This window comes from Pecten maximus, chromosome 9 (genome assembly GCF_902652985.1).
Source record: "Pecten maximus chromosome 9, xPecMax1.1, whole genome shotgun sequence".
Classification (NCBI taxonomy): Eukaryota; Metazoa; Mollusca; class Bivalvia; order Pectinida; family Pectinidae; genus Pecten; species Pecten maximus.
The window spans coordinates 7,724,197-7,747,992 of record NC_047023.1 but is presented as its reverse complement, the minus strand read 5'-3'; the positions used below and the strand labels follow the sequence as shown (position 1 = coordinate 7,747,992).

The 23,796-nt window shown below is 37.4% G+C and overlaps 1 protein-coding gene across 1 annotated transcript; it reads right to left on the bottom strand.

Annotated features, from left to right (window-relative positions):
- Nucleotides 1-9,265: 9,265 nt before the first annotated feature.
- LOC117335214 (15-hydroxyprostaglandin dehydrogenase [NAD(+)]-like) lies at nt 9,266-23,309 on the bottom strand. Its single transcript, XM_033895200.1, has 7 exons — nt 23,108-23,309; nt 16,650-16,773; nt 13,642-13,748; nt 13,119-13,215; nt 11,066-11,142; nt 10,386-10,531; nt 9,266-9,474 (listed from the first exon to the last, which is right to left on the bottom strand). The coding sequence occupies exons 1-7, from the start codon at nt 23,198-23,200 to the stop codon at nt 9,372-9,374; spliced, it is 747 nt and encodes a 248-aa protein (XP_033751091.1). The 5' UTR covers nt 23,201-23,309; the 3' UTR covers nt 9,266-9,371.
- Nucleotides 23,310-23,796: the final 487 nt, after the last annotated feature.

Below are 23,796 nucleotides of genomic sequence, written 5' to 3'. Positions count from 1 at the left end.
GACACTGTAAAGGAATATGTGGCTAATCCGTTAGCTGGCGATTCAGATGACGATTGAAAGATCGCAAGAGCAGAGGGAAACGCAGTGAAAAGATTGAAAGAACGACAGAAAAAGGAATTCGTTCCAGGGAAACAGCGTGCTAAATATGGTCATTCTAGTGCAGGTTTTGCAGCTGGTTCGGCAAGTCAGGTTTAGTGTGCTGCTTCTAATGGGCGGTTTGGTAATGGTGATGGGAACCAGCTTTTTCTTCGTGGCCAACAACGCGCATCCCACGGAGCCTGATTCGCGTGTGGAGAATACACCCATTTCCGGATGGATAGTCCGAAAGTCTGTTTGATCGCAGTGATACAGTGGATTCAAAAGAGGACCAGGTCATACAAGATCAGTATTCCAATTATTGTGACAATATATTTACAGATGACTATTTTGAATATGAACATGGTCAAGCTGACATTCTCGTAAGGGGCCTGTTGAAGGAGAATATAGAGTTTTGGCAAGATATTGGTAGCTCCAATTCTGTGTTGGATATTATTGATAAAAGATACCAATTACCGTTGTTTTCAGAGTCTTTTAAAAAGGAAATGCCAAATAATGTTTCCGCATTAAAAAAAGTCAATTTGTGGAGAAGGCTATTTTTAGATTTAGAGAATAGGAAGTTAATTGAGAGGTGTAATGACGCAAGTGGGACGGGTGGTGGTGGTTATTGTGTTGAGTCGCGGGTGGGTGTGTCATATGGAGTGCGGACTCAGTTACCATATATTAAGGAAAACTATAGATAACGCCATCCTGAACTCATCGGGTATTGTGTCTGAAATGATTCCCCAAAGAGTTCCGGATGGAATAACATCGGGGACTTCAATGAAATTAAATTCGGTTGTTTCCGTAAGTATTCGTGTGTATAGCGCACCTGGGTGGACATCGGGGTGGATGTCAGGTGGTGTAGGGCTATATAAGGCACGCGCGTGGATAGTGCGCTCTTTCGAGTTCGTTGCTCACCACATAACCACGTACATTGATTTAAACAGCTTGGTATGGCGGATATCGAGACAAAGACTGACGACGAGTTGCTTTCCCTCCATGAGGACACTAACTCAGTACATGTAGTTGACGAGTCTGGGATTAACGAGACCATTGTAAGTAACGAGGACGCCGTAGCCTTGTTTAGTACAACTTTACAAACAGTATTACAAAAACAGACTCTTGAGATTCTTAACAGTGTGTGGGGCACGTGCGCCACAGTGTCTGTGAATAAGCCAGGAACAAATGCTTATGATTTCAAACATGAAGGTCATAAACTACAGTTTAATTTCAACACAGAGAGGCTAGCGGGACTTTCTAGTTTGTAAAGCACTTTTAATTCGCTTAATAAGGAGGACTTTAAGAGGATTCCGAAGGGGGAGAGTGACGCACTAAAACATCGCAATAAGTTATTAAAAATTGCCGATCGTCATGGGTGGGACACTGTTCATGAGTACTTGGATCATCCTCTCGCTGATGATAATGACGACGCGATCCAGTTACGTGCTGTCGTTAACAGGACAGTTAGGAAGCGAGCTAATGTCGGTCGCGGAAAACCTTACAAAAGGAAACCAGCAGACAGGGGTCAACAGTTGGGTCAAGCTGGAGCTTTTGTGCCAAATGATGACTTTTTTCGTGACTTTAGCAAAGCATATGGACAACAACATGGACAGAATGTTTACAGGGCAAAAAACATGCTCTGCTATTGCTGTGGACAACCCGGTCACCCGAGGAACTGCCCAACGTCATCAGTCATGCCTTCAGCCACAGCAGTCAGCGGGAATTTCGGCACACAACAAACTACCGTCCCCGGTAACTTCGCATCGAAGTTAGGAGGTTCAAGACGTCAGACGAGGCACACAAGGCACTAATAAAGTTGAGTATAATGAAGGTAGAGATTATGGGTATCAGCAAAGTCCCGGTACGGTAAAGTCATGTTTAAAAAACCATGTTTTGTATTGGCAAGATGATTTAAAAACTCCCAAGTTTTATATTGAACACAGTAAAAGAAGGCTACAAAATTCCTTTTGTAAGTAACCCATGTTAAAAAATTTGACAGAATAACCGAGCTGCCGTCAATAACGCTGAATTTGTAGTTGAAACTATATCTGAATTGTTAAAGATTGGTTGTATAAAAAAAAAAGTAAAGCATTCGTTTTTCTACGATCCTTTGACGGTTTCTATTAACAGTACGGGGAAAATAGACTAGTCCTTGCTTTGAGACACGTAAAAGTAAAGGTCAAATTTGAGGGTGTAAACGAGGCTTTACATTATGCAATAGGTGACTATATATGTATAAATTTGATCCCAAAAGTGGTTATCTTCAGATTGATATTCATTCAGAGCATTAGAAATTTTTAGGTTTTTGTTGGAAAAAAGAGAACAAATTAAGTTATTTTGAGCTTACCGTTCTTCCTTTCGGACTCCGTTCTGCTGGTCACATTTTTACAAAAGTTGTGCGTGTACTCGTAAAATATTGGCGTATGCATGTAGTCCCTCTTGTGGTCTATTTAGACAATGGCTATAAGGATATTTTGTGTTAATATTGAGTTGTTTGTTATTTCAAGCATCCTTTATTACAGAGAGCCTCGTCGAAGTCTTCGGTTACGGACGGTCGGGATATGGGGAGCGTAATACGGTCGATACGGACGTCAGACGATTCAGCATTCAAATCAGCCGCGGACCAAATTCCTTCTATCATACTTAAAACATAGCTGTTACTTAAACTTTTGTGTTTGAAATCCAATATATGTCGGTATGTACCATGGGAATCCTGTATTACCTGTACCAGTCCAATAAGTTACCTCGATACATAGAATTTCTAAACACGTGCACAAGAAGAAATTGTCTTCCTTAAAATTTTAAGGTGAATGACACATTAACAGCTGTAACACTTATCTCCCTTGCTTTGTCTCCTTTTGGTGATGAAATAGGCCTACATGGTTTCTTACACACAGAGCCACCTGCAGATGCACACATATTTCCTTGCACAATATCACTGACATTTTCCATCTGGAAATCACTTGTGCGTTTGATCGTACTGCTAGAGAACGATGTCCAGTTTTTTCTGACACTAGTTGTTCGTCTAGTCCTGCATTATACAGTCTGGTAGCAGCGGTAACGCGCAAAGAATGATTTGAATAAAATCCTTTAAATCCAGCTTCCTTGCATAGTTTCCCAACGGTTTGTTGCAGTGTATGGATACCTATCGGAACGTCACAAAATCTTCAGAGATATCGGAAAAAAGGTCACTTTTAATGGTGAAATTTTGGTTATTTACCTCATTTTCCATATCGAGAATATCACTTAAAATCCCATCACTATCAGCCTTTGGACTATTTTACTTGACTGGGTAACAAATACACTGTTGTCACTGTCTGAAGACATGGTGTTGAATGAAATAATATGGTGTAACAGGTAAATAGTTTGCATGAATGGAACAGTTCATTTTAAAAACAGGGATGTTAACATCTTACCTGTAGGTGTCCAATAAGTTAACAAAAGATTATGTGTGCATGATAGATGGAACAATCTATTTTAATAACAGGGGTGTTGCATGCTACCTATAGGTATCCAATATTTTAACAATAGAATTGCCAAGAGTCCAATATCAACACAAAGACGGGCTATGTTTTAAGTATGTTATAAGCCTCTACAAGTCTACAAGGAACTGGTGTGTAGCTAAGGTTTGAGTTATTTACCGGCTGCAGTTTCTACAGCAGCAGTCTTCATCAGCGCGCAGGTTCAAATTAATGTATCGGAGTCCGTCATCAATGCATATTATCATTGTATCAAGACATATCACGATGTGAATTTGTTATCTAATCCGTGTGAGGATAAATTACTTCTAATGTTAATGGAAGGGGCGAGGCGTATAGTGTGTAGGGAAATTCGAAAGAAGGAACCCATTTCTTCAGGCATTATCAAGAAGTTAATCGACAAATATGGATCGGACCTTACTAATCTTGTAATTCTAAGACCGTGTAAAATGTTTTTGATAGGATTCGCAGGTTTTCTAAGGTTTAGTGAAATCCCGCAGTTGAGTGTTAAACATATAAATATTTTCAAGGATTATATGAGTATTTACATTGAACGTAGCAAAACGGACATATAAAGGAGAGGAAATAAAGTTGTTATTGCTAGGACAGGGGAGGTAACTTGTCCAGTACTGTCGATGTGTAGATATTTGGAGCTTGCCGGCATATCTGATATTCCTGACGCTTTTATTTTTCGCGCAGTTTTCTTTTGTAAGAAATCCAGTAGTTATAAGCTATGTAAAATGAACAAGGCTTTAGCATACACTAGGGCAACAGAGCTACTTTTGGATGCTCTTTCGGCCATAGGTTTAGACAGAAAAAAATTGGTTTACATAGTTTGGGGAGCGGTGGTGCGACCGAGGTCTCAAAAAATCAACAGGTCTCTACTCGTCTTTTTTAAAGGCCCATGGCAGATGGAGGTCTGATATAGCTAAGTATGGATACATAAAGAATCCATTAAATACTCAGATGGCGGTATCTTTGAGTTTAAACATTTAATTGTGATCATATATCGTGGGTCAATGTACCGTTACACACACCTTTGCTTTTCGAATGAGCAACGAGCTGTTATCCCATTTATGTGTTTGTTATTCATGTGAATTAAATTATTTAATGTTCTGATGGATGTAATGAGGGGGAACATAACAACTATCTAATTCTGTCGTTGTAATACACGTACCGTGTACAGTAAACACTGTCACTACTGTCTAATTCTGTCGTTGTAATACCGTTTACAGTAAACACTGTCACTACTGTCTAATTATGTCGTTGTAATACACGTACCGTGTACAGTAAACACTGTCACTACTGTCTAATTCTGTCGTTGTAATACACGTACAGTGTACAGTAAACACTGTCACTACTGTCTAATTAAGTCGTTGTAATACACGTACCGTGTACAGTAAACACTGTCACTACTGTCTAATTCTGTCGTTGTAATACACGTACCGTGTACAGTAAACACTGTCACTACTGTCTAATTCTGTCGTTGTAATACACGTACCGTGTACAGTAAACACTGTCACTACTGTCTAATTCTGTCGTTGTAATACACGTACCGTGTACAGTAAACACTGTCACTACTGTCTAATTCTGTCGTTGTAATACACGTACCGTGTACAGTAAACACTGTCACTACTGTCTAATTCTGTCGTTGTAATACACGTACCGTGTACAGTAAACACTGTCACTACTGTCTAATTCTGTCGTTGTAATACACGTACCGTGTACAGTAAACACTGTCACTACTGTCTAATTCTGTCGTTGTAATACACGTACCGTGTACAGTAAACACTGTCACTACTGTCTAATTCTGTCGTTGTAATACACGTACCGTGTACAGTAAACACTGTCACTACTGTCTAATTCTGTCGTTGTAATACACGTACCGTGTACAGTAAACACTGTCACTACTGTCTAATTCTGTCGTTGTAATACACGTACCGTGTACAGTAAACACTGTCACTACTGTCTAATTCTGTCGTTGTAATACACGTACCGTGTACAGTAAACACTGTCACTACTGTCTAATTCTGTCGTTATAATACACGTACCGTGTACAGTAAACACTGTCACTACTGTCTAATTCTGTCGTTATAATACACGTACCGTGTACAGTAAACACTGTCACTACTGTCTAATTCTGTCGTTGTAATACCGTGTACAGTAAACACTGTCACTACTGTCTAATTCTGTCGTTGTAATACACGTACCGGGTACAGTAAACACTGTCACTACTGTCTAATTCTGTCGTTGTAATACCGTGTACAGTAAACACTGTCACTACTGTCTAATTATGTCGTTGTAATACACGTACCGTGTACAGTAAACACTGTCACTACTGTCTAATTCTGTCGTTGTAATACCGTGTACAGTAAACACTGTCACTACTGTCTAATTATGTCGTTGTAATACACGTACCGGGTACAGTAAACACTGTCACTACTGTCTAATTCTGTCGTTGTAATACCGTGTACAGTAAACACTGTCACTACTGTCTAATTCTGTCGTTGTAATACACGTACCGTGTACAGTAAACACTGTCACTACTGTCTAATTCTGTCGTTGTAATACACGTACCGTGTACAGTAAACACTGTCACTACTGTCTAATTCTGTCGTTGTAATACACGTACCGTGTACAGTAAACACTGTCACTACTGTCTAATTCTGTCGTTGTAATACACGTACCGTGTACAGTAAACACTGTCACTACTGTCTAATTCTGTCGTTGTAATACACGTACCGTGTACAGTAAACACTGTCACTACTGTCTAATTCTGTCGTTGTAATACACGTACCGTGTACAGTAAACACTGTCACTACTGTCTAATTCTGTCGTTGTAATACACGTACCGTGTACAGTAAACACTGTCACTACTGTCTAATTCTGTCGTTGTAATACACGTACCGTGTACAGTAAACACTGTCACTACTGTCTAATTCTGTCGTTGTAATACCGTGTACAGTAAACACTGTCACTACTGTCTAATTCTGTCGTTGTAATACACGTACCGTGTACAGTAAACACTGTCACTACTGTCTAATTCTGTCGTTGTAATACACGTACCGTGTACAGTAACACTGTCACTACTGTCTAATTCTGTCGTTGTAATAGAATGTACCGTGTACATTAAACACTGTCACTACTGTCTAATTCTGTCGTTGTAATACACGTACCGTGTACAGTAAACACTGTCACTACTGTCTAATTCTGTCGTTGTAATACACGTACCGTGTACAGTAAACACTGTCACTACTGTCTAATTCTGTCGTTGTAATACACGTACCGTGTACAGTAAAACTGTCACTACTGGCTAATTCTGTTCGTTGTAATACACGTAACCGTGTACAGTAAAACACTGTCACTACGGTCTAATATTGTCGTTTGTAATACACGTACCGTGTACAGTAAACACTGTCACTACTGTCTACTTCTGTCGTTGTAATACACGTACCGTGTACAGTAAACACTGTCACTACTGTATAATTATGGTCGTCGTTGAATAACACGTACCGTGTACAGTAAACCACGGTCACTACTGTCTAATTCGGTCGTGTAATAACGTACCGTGTACAGTACCGTGTACAGTAAACACTGTCACTACTGTCTAATTCTGTCGTTGTAATACACGTACCGTGTACAGTAAACACTGTCACTACTGTCTAATTCTGTCGTTGTAATACACGTACCGTGTACAGTAAACACTGTCACTACTGTCTAATTCTGTCGTTGTAATACACGTACCGTGTACAGTAAACACTGTCACTACTGTCTAATTCTGTCGTTGTAATACACGTACCGTGTACAGTAAACACTGTCACTACTGTATATTCTGTAAAAAAATACATGATTCCTATAGAACTGTCGAGTGTCGGTTACTTCCCTTTGTAGATATTGAAAGAATGTGACACTGTTCCATACATAAGACTTTATTAAAATACGGTTGATATAATTGCACATGTTGGACAGACTGTATATATCAACTATCGTGATGGAAATTTGGACTTGATACAAGTCCATGATATAGCCATATATCAAACGAGTTCTATCGATCTCGATTCTTCGAACATTTCCTGTGATTTCCAAAACGTCAGGTGCGCATTATATACCGGAAGTAAGATTAACCGGAAATGAATCATTTAATCCTCTGAAGAGATAATTAATGACACTATTCACTCCCCAATCTGAATAGTGCTAAATCTATATATATGTACCGCTTGGCGGCCTTTCAGACATAATTTCATGTAGCACTGATGAGAAGGCGACTTGAATGAGCTAAGTGCATAGTTGTACATCTTAATGTGATATTATAAACAGTTGTACATGTTTATGTGATATTGTAAACAGTAACACATGTTTGTGTAATATTGTACACAGTTATACATGTTTATGTACTACTGTACACAGTTTTACATGTTTATGTAATATTGTACACAGTTGTACATGTTTATGTAATATTGTACACAGTTGAACATAATTTTGTAATATTGTACACAGTTGTACATAATTTTGTAATATTGTACACAGTTGTACATAATTTTGTAATATTGTACAGTTATACATTTTATGTAATATTGTACACAATTATACATGTTGATGTAATATTGTACACAGTTATACATGTTTATGTAATATTGTACACAGTTCTACATGTTTATGTAATATTGTACACAGTTATACATGTTTATGTAATACTGTACACAGTTATACATGTTTATGTAATATTGTACACAGTTATACATGTTTATGTAATATTATACACAGTTGTACATGTTATTGTAATATTGTACACAGATATACATGTTTATGTAATACTGTACACAATTATACATGTTATTGTAATATTGTACACAGTTGTACATGTTTATGTAATATTATACACAGTTGTACATGTTTATGTAATACTGTAAACAGTTATACATGTTTATGTAATATTGTACACAGTTATACATGTTTATGTAATACTGTACACAGTTATACATGTTTATGTAATACTGTACATAGTTATACATGTTTATGTAATATTGTACACAGTTATACATGTTTATGTAATATTGTACAGTTATACATTTTATGTAATACTGTACACAGTTGTACATGTTTATGTACTATTGTATTGTTATACATGTTTAAGTAATATTGTACACAGTTGTACATGTTTATGTAATATTGTACACAGTTGTACATGTTTATGTAATATTATACACAGTTATACATGTTTATGTAATACTGTACACAATTGTACATGTTTATGTAATATTGTACACAGTTATACATGTTTATGTAATACTGTAAACAGTTATACATGTTTATGTAATATTGTACACAGTTATACATGTTTATGTAATACTGTAAACAGTTATACATGTTGATGTAATATTGTACACAGTTGTACATGTTATTGTAATATTGTACACAGTTGTACATGTTTATGTAATACTGTAAACAGTTATACATGTTGATGTAATATTGTACACATTTATACATGTTTATGTAATATTGTACACAGTTATACATGTTTATGTAATATTGTACACAGTTGTACATGTTTATGTAATATTGTACACATTTGTACATGTTTATGTAATACTGTAAACAGTTATACATGTTTATGTAATACTGTAAACAGTTATACATGTTTATGTAATATTGTACACAGTTGTACATGTTTATGTAATATTATACACATTTGTACATGTTGATGTAATATTGTACACAGTTGTACATGTTATTGTAATACTGTACACAGTTGTACATGTTTATGTAATACTGTACACAGTTGTACATGTTGATGTAATATTGTACACAGATGTACTAAAAATATCGCATCCCTTCCGCCCTTGTCACCGATAAAGCTTTTCCGTGATTGTCTCTATCATCCAAAAGTTTCAGGAATGCAGTTACGACTGTGTCCACACTGAAAGGAAATCAATGAAATCAGAAATACAAAAGTATTACCACAATAACGCCACATCACAAACCATAAAATCGCAAAAGAGACACAGGGGTACAATTGTTATGCTCAAAACACAGGATTGCAGCTTCATGACTAAAATGTTATACGGGTAACTTATTTTTCTTATTGAGAATATATCATTAGGCCTAAGCCTTCTACACCTTCTACAGAGACAACACATTGGTCTTGTTGATTATCATAAAAAAGAGTTCTACTTTAACATTCTCTTTTGACCTACAGGATGTTAAATAATAACTGGTGTCAATTTTACTTTGCAAAAACGTATGTTATTACGACTGAGATAAAAGACAAGGAAGGGAAGACATTTACATGTATATGTTTTCACCCTGCAATCGGCATCCGCATTGTTGGAATACACCCCCCGACATGTATATTTTTGCTGTATTCGGCAGTGAAGGAAAACAGCTGTATTTTAGAATCTTAGCACGTGCGTCAATTCGACGGACCTACTTCAAAGTGAGACAGCGTTAAAAGGCGAACCTATTCGGAACATTGTTGATACCATTTCACTTAGAAATGCTTATTTCTGATGACTGTTGCAGGATAAATAGAATAAATAGAATACATGGTCAGTGTCTTAGCTAAAGCTCGCCACTTTTATCTCTCTTTATCCTTGCCAAAATAGAGCTTATATCTGAAGACACTAAGCATGGATACACTCTCTCTCTATACTGTCCTCTCAGGCTTCTTCGGGCGGACTAAACTTCAGTCCGCCTGAAGAAGCCTGAGAGGGCAGAAAGGCCTTGCGGCAAAGTCTTGTTTTTTTTGTTACTATTTATACATTCATCTACACAAGGACATATTTCTTTTTCTTATATATGCTATATACATGTATATATATGTACACGAACCTCATGACACCCAGTTCCATTATAGAAGCCTTGGCAAGGTCTTCGCCTTGTGCGGCGCGATTGTGCATCTTTATGATGTCAGTTTGAGCATAGGCAGGACACAGACAAACCATTCGTATATTGTTACCTGTCGATTCCGGATGTTTCTATGGAAATATAATTGAAAAGCAATAGAAATAGCAAGTGTAAATCTTACATCAAACTCCTACACAAGAGGCCCAATGGACATGTATCGATCATCTGTCTCTAATGCACCTTTGAAGCTGATTTGATTTACGCAGATTCTAACCTGATATCCACTTGATTCAACTATAAGAGTGGGCTAGGTTTATACGAATTGTTAACTGAATTTTGTAGCCGTTCATTCCAGTATACTTTTTCCCAATCTCCGGTCTCTTGGTCTGTTAAGCATTGAGAAGTCCCCGTGTAAAGATTTTAGCATACCTGACACTTTGACCTTGAATGTACAGTTGAGTGTAGGTAAATGTCATTTATTTTAACAAACTTGGTAGCCTTATCCTCAGCGTACTAGTGATCCAATATTAGGTCTATTGGGCTCTCGGTTATTGAGAAGAAGATGTTTATAGGAAAAAGTTGACGCCGAACGAACGGAAGGACGGACGACGGACACCGCACCATGGGATAAAATCGTTTGTCTAATAATATATGTATCAACTTACAGCCCAACTCCTGGTGTAGGCCACAACGCCATGTTTTGTTGCACTGTACGCTGGAACATGGGCGACAGGAATAAGTCCTACAGACATAAGGATAAAGTTACTACATCAAACAGATCAACATCAGTGACCATTGTAACATTGTATGGTGAGGTCTTAAATACGAGATTGTAAACAAATCAACAGGTCTGTCTCGTCCAGATTATCACCTATATACACTGAGGTGGCAGAGAGTGCACAAGTCAATTCGTCTACACTATAATACATGTACACTGCGGTGGAAGATAGTGTACAAGTCAATTCGTCTATACAGTGACAGACAGTGTACAAGTCAATTAGTCTATACTATAATATATGAACACTGAGGTGACAGACAGCGTACAAGTCAATTTGTCTACACTAGCATATATATGTTCACTGAGGTGGCAGACAGTTTTCGTATACCTACCTGTCATACAAGTAGATGTCACATTGACAATGATCCCTCCCTTGTACACCTACCTGCAATAGATGCCACATTGACAATGATCCCTCCCTTGCAGACCTACCTGTCATAGATGCCACATCGACAATGATCCCTCCCTTGTATACCTACCTCCCCTAGATGTTACATTGACAATGATCCCTCCCTTGTATACCTACCTCCCCTAGATGTTACATTGACAATGAACCCTCCCTTGTATACCTAACTGTCATAGATGCCACATTGACAATGATCCCTCCCTTGTATACCTACCTCCCCTAGATGTTACATTGACAATGACCCCTCCCTTGTATACCTACCTGTCATAGATGCCACATTGACAATGATCCCTCCCTTGTATACCTACCTCCCCTAGATGTTACATTGACAATGACCCCTCCCTTGTATACCTACCTGCAATAGATGCCACATTGACAATGACCCCTCCCTGGTATAATTACCTGCCATAGATGCCACATTGACAATGAACCCTCCCTTGTATACCTACCTCCCCTAGATGTTACATTGACAATGATCCCTCCCTTGTATACCTACCTCCCCTAGATGTTACATTGACAATGATCCCTCCCTTGTATACCTACCTGTCATAGATGCCACATTGACAATGATCCCTCCCTTGTATACCTACCTCCCCTAGATGTTACATTGACAATGACCCCTCCCTTGTATACCTACCTGCAATAGATGCCACATTGACAATGACCCCTCCCTGGTATAATTACCTGCCATAGATGCCACATTGACAATGAACCCTCCCTTGTATACCTACCTCCCCTAGATGTTACATTGACAATGATCCCTCCCTTGTATACCTACCTCCCCTAGATGTTACATTGACAATGATCCCTCCCTTGTATACCTACCTGTCATTGATGCCACATTGACAATGACCCCTCCATTGTATACCTACCTGTCATAGATGCCACATTGACAATGATCCCTCCCTTGTATACCTACCTGCCATAGATGCCACATCGACAATGATCCCTCCCTTGTATACCTACCTCCCCTAGATGTTACATTGACAATGATCCCTCCCTTGTATACCTACCTGTCATAGATGCCACATCGACAATGATCCCTCCCTTGTATACCTACCTCCCCTAGATGTTACATTGACAATGATCCCTCCCTTGTATACCTACCTGCAATAGATGCCACATTGACAATGATCCCTCCATTGTATACCTACCTCCCCTAGATGTTACATTGACAATGACCCCTCCCTTACAGACCTTCCTGTCATTGATGCCACATTGACAATGACCCCTCCCTTGCAGACCTACGTACCTGTCATAGATGCCACATTGACAATGATCCCTCCATTGTATACCTACCTGTCATAGATGCCACATTGACAATGATCCCTTCCTTGTATACCTACCTGTCATAGATGCCACATTGACAATGATCCCTCCCTTGTATACCTACCTGCTATAGATGCCACATTGACAATGACCCCTCCCTTGTATACCTACCTGTCATAGATGCCACATTGACAATGACCCCTCCCTGGTATAATTACCTGTCATAGATGCCACATTGACAATGACCCCTCCCTGGTATAATTACCTGCCATAGATGCCACATTGACAATGATCCCTCCCCTGCCTCCATTGTTTGGTTTCATGCCATCCATGGCCATTAGTGTACCACTAACCACGCCTTTCTGTACGTAAAACAATGTAAAACAGCCTTTAAACTGCTATATCAACTACTATTAAATAGCTACAGGAATACAGAGGAAATAAAATATATAGATATCGAGTACCCTACATCTCTAATTTAATCAATTAAATTATTTTGTATCCGTGATTCTTCAGATATATTTAAATTATAAAGTAAATAGTTTCGCAATGGTTAAATATCAAGTTGTTTTAGGCAAGAAATACTGATTTCTAATTGAGAAATAAGGAGGTGCTCCAAAACGTATCATGTTGCTCGACTGGGAAAATACTAATGTGTTCTGTTGGGGGAAATAACGAAATGGATAAATAACGAGCGGTTCCAAATGGAGAAATAACGAGAAATAATAATTTCCGATGGAAATATGACGAGAATCTCTGGACATTGGAGAAATATGATGACAGTTTACCAGATTGATATCCACCATTTTGTCCCACTTGCTTTCGTCGGCGATCCCCGCATTGTTGACGACTATATCTAGGCCTTTCAAATCCTGTCTTGTCTTTGAAAACACGTCTGTAAGAAATTAAGGAGCGTGGGTTATCAATATACATCCTTTGGCTAGAATGTTGAAATTTAAACATAGGAAAAATGTAGGCTTGAAAATATAATATTTTACAATTTTGCATTGAGAAACAATATGTCGTGTACAGGTACAATAAAAATGTTACGTAAGCATTTATTTACGTGCTTTCTTTGGAAAGTTACGATCTTTTAATTCTCACAGGATTTCAGACAAATTAAATAACGCGCGTTAGGGCGTTATGATTTATTTGTCTGCAAAACTGTGATGATTATAGGGCCATAGTTTTCCAAAGATAGAATGCTTATATTTTCGTTTCCTATTAACGTTTTCCTTAGATTCAACCTGTAACAGTGTTATCGCACTTCAAAGTAGAATTTTGCGTTAAAAGTGGGACCTATTCTTGTGACGTCACGAGTACCTTCGACCGTTCAAAAAAAAAATAGTTCCTTGAAATAAAAGCAAAATCATCAATTTAATTTCAAAATATTAATCCAGTTATTCTGCTACGAGGATATTCACCTTTTATACAACATAACTACATTTTTTGCAATATACATGTACATTGACCAATCTATTTCTTTTTTTCCTTGTAATCCAATAGCAATAAGTGTTCGTGACGTCAAAGACACTGAATATATAGTGACGTCAGACAAAACGACGTCACAAACATTTTTTTTTCCATATCACAACACCAATACAATGGACATTATGAGCTGGTATCTTTCCAATTTGCTTGGTAAGGTTACATACTTACAATGAAAAGCAAATGGAAAATATAGAGACAAAACATACATGGACGTAGTGTTTTAAACACGTGTATAGTCAAACCAGAATGACCTGTCGCGTTGACCTTTTCGTGGAATATTCAAAGTGAGTAGTTCCGATTGTGCACAGAGCCCCGTTCGATTTGCACTCTTCTCATTCTAGAATATATCTTCCGGACACTCGATTTGAAGCTCTTCTGCTTCTTGAAGATCTTCTACCTCTTCCGTCTCGAAGCCGGAAGATTTATCTTCCAAGATGGCGGCGACCATGTTTTAAGTGTGCGAGTGATGAGTTTCACTAGAGAAGGATTTATAACACATACATGCACATGTTTGTGTCATCGTGTTTGAGAAAACTTAAAAACTTGCTTATTTTTTGTTTTATTCTCCCGGTTTACTCGATTTACATATAACGGAATACGATCTTCTTAGAAGGCTTCTCTTCTTAGAAGAGTGCAAATCGAACGGGGCTCGGGTGTGTTAACAAAACATATTGATATGGAATACTACTGTGTCCGGCAGGGTGCTGTTTTGGATCATATGTTTTTGTAACAATTTTATATTGACAACACAGGGATTGTATCATTTATTTTTGATGCAAAGTTTACACATATTCAAGTAACTATGTGATCAATTGTTCACATGTTAACAGTTTTGTCGCTAAATCTAGACCAGTATAAATACCAATGATGCAGCTGATGGTAGGGTTTGTTACATTATCAACAACTAACAGATACACATGTATATATACAAATCACCTATTTCCCCTAAATGACTATAGACTCGTCTGTAAGAACATGCTAATCAAAGTTCAACAAGACAGGTCATTTTGACCGGACTAGTGTCACTCAACTCAAAGCAAAATAAAGCTTGTGATTGACAGCACATGTCTTTATCCTATAAAATTTCATCTTAAATAAAGCATGACAAAAATAAGGATTCCTCTCTAGTTAGGTTTACCATTTTAACTTTTATAGTATCAGATATTTAAAATCTTTCTCGCCACCTTAAATCAACAACGGGCGGCTAACCTGTATCGTAAGTAAACCCATGGGGTTAACAATAGTCAAACTGTGTGACAGAGCCAGCTGAATTGAAGTGAATTGACGAAATGAAATACGGATTATCACAAAACAAGAAATATCTTTAAAAAAAATGTTTAATGCTAGTGGTTATATGTAAAACTGCCAGTGAAATAAATTAACGAACTGCCTTTTAGCACGGATAACAAAATTATATCCGTTTGAATCATTTTTGGTGATAACAAGACTGCTTTTGAATCAGGAATATAATTTTATAAATGTGTCATTTGAAAAGACACATCCACTTATTCAACTTGCATTCAATCTTAACTCTGTTTCGTTTTTAACTGCATTTCTGCATTTTACATTTACCGCTACATTGACCAATCACATACTTCATCTTGACCAGAAGCGCCACCTGTCGCGACATATCTGGAGCCAAAAGAATATTAAACGACTATGCCGAAAAATGTGTGTTTTGTAGACGATTGGTACTGCTGTTCTAGTCATGGCGACCACCAGCGGCACATTTCCTGTCTGTGTCATCTGAAGGTGTGTGTAAGAGAGTTAACATTGGTTGCGACAATGGTTGTTAGTACATTAGGGGCATGTAGCAGCATCACAGGATTACAGCACTTTGTCAAGAAAGCATGACAGTTCTCGAGATATACATATACAAGGGGAAAAAATCTATAATATGTCAAAATAAGCTGGCATTCATCTAAATAACCAAAATCCTCGTAAATAACCTCTTTCTAAAAGCATAATTATAACATGCCTTTAATAGGCGGTATACAGGATTCTTTAAAACTCCAGAGACCCAATGTACAATGTACATTATATAATAGAGAAAGTGATTTAATAAACATAGGTACATACTTATAAAATAAAGAAAAGCTCCAGTTCGGAATTGAATATACATAATCCTTTCATCCTAGTCAATCAATGTATAATACCCCTCTACAAAGACGGGTGTATAATATTTCTTTCAGAAAATCCCTCATTATGAAAATTCCCCTATTAAAAAAAAATAATAATAAAATAAAAAAAAAAAAATAATAAAATGAAAATAAAAACGGAATTCCCCCCCAAAATGGCTATTGACCTTTAAGGTTCGATTCGACTGTGACATCACATGGGCTGCTGCACACATTTTCCGGTCCATACTGAGACACGAATTCGTCATATGTACTCTGAAGTGTCTTTGGATCAACGTCAGATAAACACACCTGTTGGAATAAGGAATAACTTTAAGTACTAGTGGTTTACAAATAATGATTAGATATATTTATGTGAAAGAACTAGACCTACACTATGTATCAATTGGTCGTTAAAACTTGGAATTAAAGCTTACCTAGATTTAATTAACATACAGAGGTTCAGAAAGGCTCTAACTAGAATGTGTGTCTTCCCACAGGTTGAAATACATTGTAGAATCCGGGAGATGTCATCGGCTATGTTCTACACCAGATAAAAAAAAGGATGAGTACTACATGTACTTTACAATAGAAGGTTCCTTATACACCGGTATAACTAGTTGTATGTCCAGCCAAACTTTACTAAATTTATTGAAATGATATCGTCTACAAATAAAACAAGAGACCCAATGGGACTTCATTGCTGACCAGGTATTCACTTCTTTTTGCGAATCTCAGATAATCGAAAGAACTTGTTAACACATTTTACCACTTGAATGGATATCACTGGCATTTTCATTTCTCAAACTTTGGTGGGCTTCATACAAGGAACCTATATCTTGATTCGAGGCCTTTTTAGCTAAACAGGGGCTAGCAACGATATATGAGCTCTAACGTATTATTTCATGTTGTTTTCATTTCTATCCTATATTTATCGTTGCTAGCCCCTGTGATCAGAGGATGTCATTTAAGCGGTTTAGCATTTTGATCCCCGTGACCTTGAGAACGTGTGAAGGTCATTTCTTTTCGTACTGTTTGTAAGGCTTTCTTCTGGAAACCTACCAGCCATTTTATTTCGGCCATTTAATCAATCATCAGAAGTCGTTAGAATATTTTGATAAAGTTAAATCCCGTGACATTGCATATGGGTCAAGGTCATTTATTTCCCGGAAACTTTGTCGGGTGTCATCGAAGAAACCTACCAGCCAAAAGCCTTTTGCTTTTGGAAGGATTTCGCTTAAAAGAAAAAGTTAACGCCGGGAGCCATTGTTAATTTGATATAAAACGCTGTAACGATGACAGTCACTACTGAACTGATTTGCCTATTGCATTCATGTTGAAGTAAACATATTCGTATCAGTGCGTATATGATGTTTTGTTTTTCTCTGGATTGATCACCCCTTCAACGTCCATTTTGAGTTAAAGTTTCCGTGAAGAAACTGCTACAATACTGCAGTATGTACATACGAGACGTCAGGCGTACATCTTTATCTGATTTTGGTAAAGCGCCCAATGATGAAACAACTACGACGTCTACACTAGACAATGACAGCTTCCCGAGAAACACAAACCGCCCCAATTGTCTTCAGGGCTGATTAGAAGGAACTTTTACCCCTGTCATCAGTGACGTATTGGGAGCTATGAGCTACATGACAACAAAATGAATGAATTTGATCAGGAAGGGGACGGCCATTTTGTATCGTTCAGATTGGTGATACTGGTGTTGTTGCTATCGTCATTCTTCAACAATTCATCGTATGCAATAGTCCATATACAAATTTTGCATCTGTTTATATTACAATATGACACCATGCTTACATTTAATCTATTTTGCATCTGTTTATATTACAATATGACACCATGCTTACATTTAATCTATTTTGCATCTGTTTATATTACAATATGACATCCATGCTTACATATAATCTATTTCGTGAAACAATTTATACATAAATGTCACTGATCAAATGGGGTAATTAACACCGTATTTGCTAATGACATTTATTCTCAGTGATAGAATACCACACAAACTTATTTATTTATAATTATGCCTGTCATGCTTTCCTGAAAAATATGTACATTCGGAAATATCAGCTAACAAGCTTAGATCCGGGAGTACATCGGAACTCTTCAGCCTACGCCCATAAACCCGTCCTCTGAATCTAATTAGCTCGCCGGGTGTCTTACGTACATGTCACAATAGCATTAATGATTCTAGTGTCGGGTCAGTAGTTAATATTTAATGTTCGTTATGACCATCATTTGATTATGTATGTAACTGAGACGTATCGCTATGTTATACAACACAACAATACCCATTGTTTTCCACACCTGGAAGTATATCTCGGTCAGAACCCCACAGGGCATATCTACTGTCAGTGAATAACTCAGTTGTTAATCAAAAATGGTCCTCGAACTATTCTACGTATAAGCGTATAGCTTTGTTTTCCAATACTACTGATACCTTTGAAGGTGTGATTGCAGTTTGATGAAGTGTGTAAGTTTATTACAATTTTACCAGTGAAATATCGAAAATTATTCATTCTATAAAAGTGATATTTTTCACTATTGAAAAATATCACTTCTTTTCTGATTTGACCAATCAAAACACTGCTGGCAAACGACAATGGGGAAAATTAAGATTCGCATCACTCAGAAATCCTCGGATGTAACTGCGCAACATCACACTCGGAACTCCTCGGATGTAACTGCGCAACCGAGGAGTTCCGATTGAGATTCGCATAGATCTCTCCGCCATGTTATTTGACGTCATAATACAAGATACTAGAATACAGAACGTCATGATTTGGCGTACATCTGTGATCCGTCGACAGGGGACCGCAATGAATTCTGGGAGAGATTGAGCCGCATCGGTGCAATGTATATTTTGCTATATTTACATCTCTCCCTTTTTCAGTTGAGTAAACTCTGATTGCGTTAAAATTAGCGTAAACGCAGTGAAAAAAAGCTCGTCGGAGTAATAATCGCAGGAATCGGTAACATAATGTAATAAACAGAATATCTAACAGTATCTTCAGTAATAACAAATAACTATATTTCACTTGTGTGGCTAATACTTCGATATTTTTCACGAGTGCGGAGTGTGGCTTATACATTTGGTATTACTGAAGACACTGTTAGATATCCTATGTATATTTGAATAAAAAACTTGTTTAAACTAACCAGTCTACAGACTGTACGTATCCCATTCGCTTCATCAATTCATCATCGTGCAGAATACATATTGACGATACATGTTAGTGTTACACAAGCAAATAAACAAACACATAGCCAAGGAAATGGATCTAACCATATAAAACGCCATGGCTCGAGTTTCCAAATCATTGGTTACATCCCTGAGTATGTGAACGATTGTAAACTATTATTTCTGGTGCCCTTAAGGCTAGGATTCAATTCTGAGTATTTTTTGTTTCTTGTTTACATAAATGATTAACCAGAAGGCCTGAAGCATCTGAACACCCTTCCATCTCTACGTCGAGGACAATGTCATTCACAAAGTCAATAACTCGTACGAGAACCACTTAAAATACCATCTAATCTAGCTCGACAATCGAGAATATGAACGGTTGACAACCTTCTACTCAAATGAATGATCTGTTCTCATCGTCTGAGATCAGACTGAATCTTAACTGAGATCAAAACATTTCAAATGTGTTCTTTTCAAACCGATATAGAAGGCTTCTAACATTCCATTCTTATAGTTAATTTAGTTTAACAACCGGAGTATTGTGAATCTGGTTTTTATCGTCCCGAGGATAAGATATTTTTAGTAGGATCGAGGGTAGAAAAGAGCTGCACGGTGCGTTTGTAATGTACAATGTATATACATATGTACCATAACCCAAGATCCGTCTCAGATAAGATTGAACCGTAAAAAATAATTGATGGGCAAACTACATTATGTTATTGTCATTAAGTGTATCCGGGTGGACTGGATATATAATTAGATATATATATATATATATAATAAAATAAAAAGCCAAACACAGATCTGCTGTCTCCCTAGTACTTTCGCGGCTACATTCTGCCGCTCTTCAGGAAAGCCAAACACAGATCTGCTGTCTCTCTAGTACTTTCGCGGCTACATTCTGCCGCTGCGAAAGTACTATGTGATTGTATTTGTACTTTTTTTTTGTGTTTTGATAAAGGGGCGGATTGCCTCGAAAATTTAACAAACCTTATTGTTTACACTGTTTGAATTACTTCTTTGCCCCACATACACACATATATATATAATTGGAATTAGTAAAAGAACTGTTATTTTCCCAGAACCAAGTTCTTTTATGACACTTGCCTTTAAATATATCTTTAGACTCTAATTTACTAGTGTCTACGGATAAGGGATATTGCAAATCAGGATTTCATTTGATCAACAAAAACATCTACTATTGTTATTATGGAACGCCTCCATTTACCATATGAACAAACATATGATTTGTAAAAATACTTTTTAGATGTAGCTACATCGATTTACATGTACAAACGTCCACGTGGCCTGGATTGCTTTCATTCGGAACCCCTCGTCCATCTTCTACGCTAGCAGACTTACAGGCGAGGTGTCCTGGTTGATTTGGTATTAAATATGTGTGTACATTATAAAATCGAAAGGAAATAAGACTAACGAAACAATGAAATTCCTTTAGAAATGATAAGTGTATTTACATGTACCAACAAATACTTGCATGAACATATTATCCATTGAAGTTTCAATTACGGATTCTCGAATTTAGTCTGTCTAATTCTCCAAACTGACCACAGGAAAGATATTTTGAATTTGACAATAGTTTTTTTTGGTCATAAGACTGGGTTCTTAAAGGCACAGAAAAGCCAGAACTTTTGCAACTTGTGCGGAATATCTCTTTAAAACAAACTTCGTCAAAATGGCTGTACCATATTGAAGCCACATGTCAATGATTCCCTGTGATGACGTTTGGATTTAGAATTGACAATAGTAACTATCACATGTACGTTGTGTCACCGTATCGGCCTAGTACAACCGGACATGATAATGAATACAAACTTGATATGAATTTAAAGAAACAGCGGACTCTCGTCTGGATAAGAATCAATAGAAAATACTTTATTTTTCTTCCTGTGAAATCACCATATTATTTGTATATATCTTTTTTGGGCAGAATCTATTAAATAGAGGTTACACAACGAGTGGTTGTTGGATATGGAATTTATTTCACACGAGTAAGTTATTTTTTAAAAGTTACAAAAGACACGAGCTTTAGCGAGTGTCTTTTGCAACTTTTAAAAAATAACTTACGAGTGTGAAATAAATTCCATATCCAACAATTTCGAGTTGTGTGACCTGTTTCTACCACAATAATATCGGCTTGAATCAAAGGGAAACGTGGCCAAGTATAATTTCGCGTATGCAAATAAAGTGTACCGGTGACGTCCGGGACCCGGTGATGTGACGTCATTAGATTATTGATGACGTCAATAACAATTGCAGCTTGGGTCAAAGTTCACCGTGTTAGCCAATCGAAATGCGTACAGAGTTTATACCACGTGTGGTATAAACAGATTGTTAATCAACAGCTGTGATGATTAACTGATGGTCTGAGAGTTGAATAACACGGCGTATTGTGGTAGAAACTTGTTTAAACAATTTTAAAAGAGTAAGCGTTGTCAACAAAGTCACACGCTTTCAATCACTCGCTGTTCGCCGAACCTTGCCTGTCGGAGGGGCAGTATCGTTACAGAAAGCCTTAAGTCTGATATAATGTAGGGCGTTGTCACCAAGCTGACACGATACAACTATATATCTAAACAGTGTAGCAGAACAACAATATAGGCTTATTATGCAAAACAATGTGTATAGCTGATGAAACGGAATGCTGACATAGCTAGGACAGGGACTTTTTGATTTGTTACAGTCTATGTGTATTTGGACCTTCCTTAGTGGGTATAGCACATTTTCTGACATTTCGGGGGCCTAGATTAAAATTCGGTAATATATATATATATATATATAAGTGTTAACAGGTCAAAGGTCAAGGTCAGCAGAAGAGCAGGCTAGCAAATTTAGTACAATTGGAAATTTCTTGTCACAGGGAATACGCACGTGAAATACCCAAACTGTATCCAAGTTAGTATTGAGTATTGACACAAAACTGGTTTATAAAACTATTAACCTATCTGTCTTCGTGCGCCGACGCCGGGGGTGTATAGCAATAAATAGCTACCGTGACTTTGTTTCGGCGAGCTAAAAACTGAACACCGGCGATGATTGCATTAAAGATATAACAGCATACCTAACCCCATTCAGAACACATCGGTTTTTTTCTTCAAAATACACAGGTAGGTTGAGCCAAGTGTTATCCGAATGACCTTACCCAATAAACAGGGTCAAAGATTCCCCACAGTGCTATATATAACAGCCCCCACAACGTAAACATTGGCCGGTGTGATCTTTGAACCCAGTCACACAGAATTGTAAACAGTTTGTCTTAAGATGGCAGTATAGTAATTAAAGATAGTAAACTGTGACAACATAATAATAAAAAATAGTAAATTGTGACAAAATATTAAAAATTGTAACCTGTGACAACATAGTATTAAAGATATTAATCTGGTATTATGATATTATCAGTTCGTATAGATCTGTACTTACTCTCGCTCCTCGTTGGAGTAACGCCCCCGCAAAAGCCTTGCCGAGCCCTTTACCCGACCCAGTTATCAAGGCAACTTTGTTAGCAGCCTGCATTTTACATCTAACAACGTCTGAGAATAAATGAGATTTTCTGACTCCAAAGTGACTCGTCTTCTAAAGTTATCGGTGAAAGATGACCCCGGTAGACTGCATACAGGTGAATTGTCACGCTCTGTAAACGTAGACTAATAAAAAAAATCAGGACGTTCAAGGGAAATGTCGGATTTTATTGTCAAATCTATATAGGACTAAACGCTTTCGGCTCATAAATGAAGAATCAATAACTTAATGATACATAATAGTAAGAGATGATCCCAACATGTGTTACATATATCATAGATTTTACTGCAGAACACATTATTTAGTTTTAAATGTCCATTGTGACTCACAATAAATGTGCATAAATATCCCTAACACACACTCCACACACATGAGGCTCGACACAACCACTTGAGTTGTAATATATATACTGCATATAGTACGTGTAGGTGTGTTACACGCTGGCTGTGGGTACACACACAAATCAATGTGTTATTTGACAGTATAAACTCTTTATTGTTAATGTACGATTAAAAAAAAATCTCCGCCGATTCCTCGAATAGTGATTTTAATTCGTCAATTTTGTGGTTATGTGTCTACCTTTGCAATTT

What these genes read in the sequence shown, in the direction of transcription:
- LOC117335214 (XM_033895200.1), bottom strand. Translation starts at nt 23,200, where the DNA reads ATGCAGGCTGCTAACAAAGTTGCCTTGATAACTGGGTCGGGTAAAGGG. An exon ending in CCTACACCAGGAGTTGGGCT is followed by an intron (nt 10,532 to 11,065) that starts GTAAGTTGATAC and finishes ATATTTCCATAG; the next exon opens with AAACATCCGGAATCGACAGG. An exon ending in ATGGAACTGGGTGTCATGAG is followed by an intron (nt 9,475 to 10,385) that starts GTTCGTGTACAT and finishes ATTTCCTTTCAG; the next exon opens with TGTGGACACAGTCGTAACTG.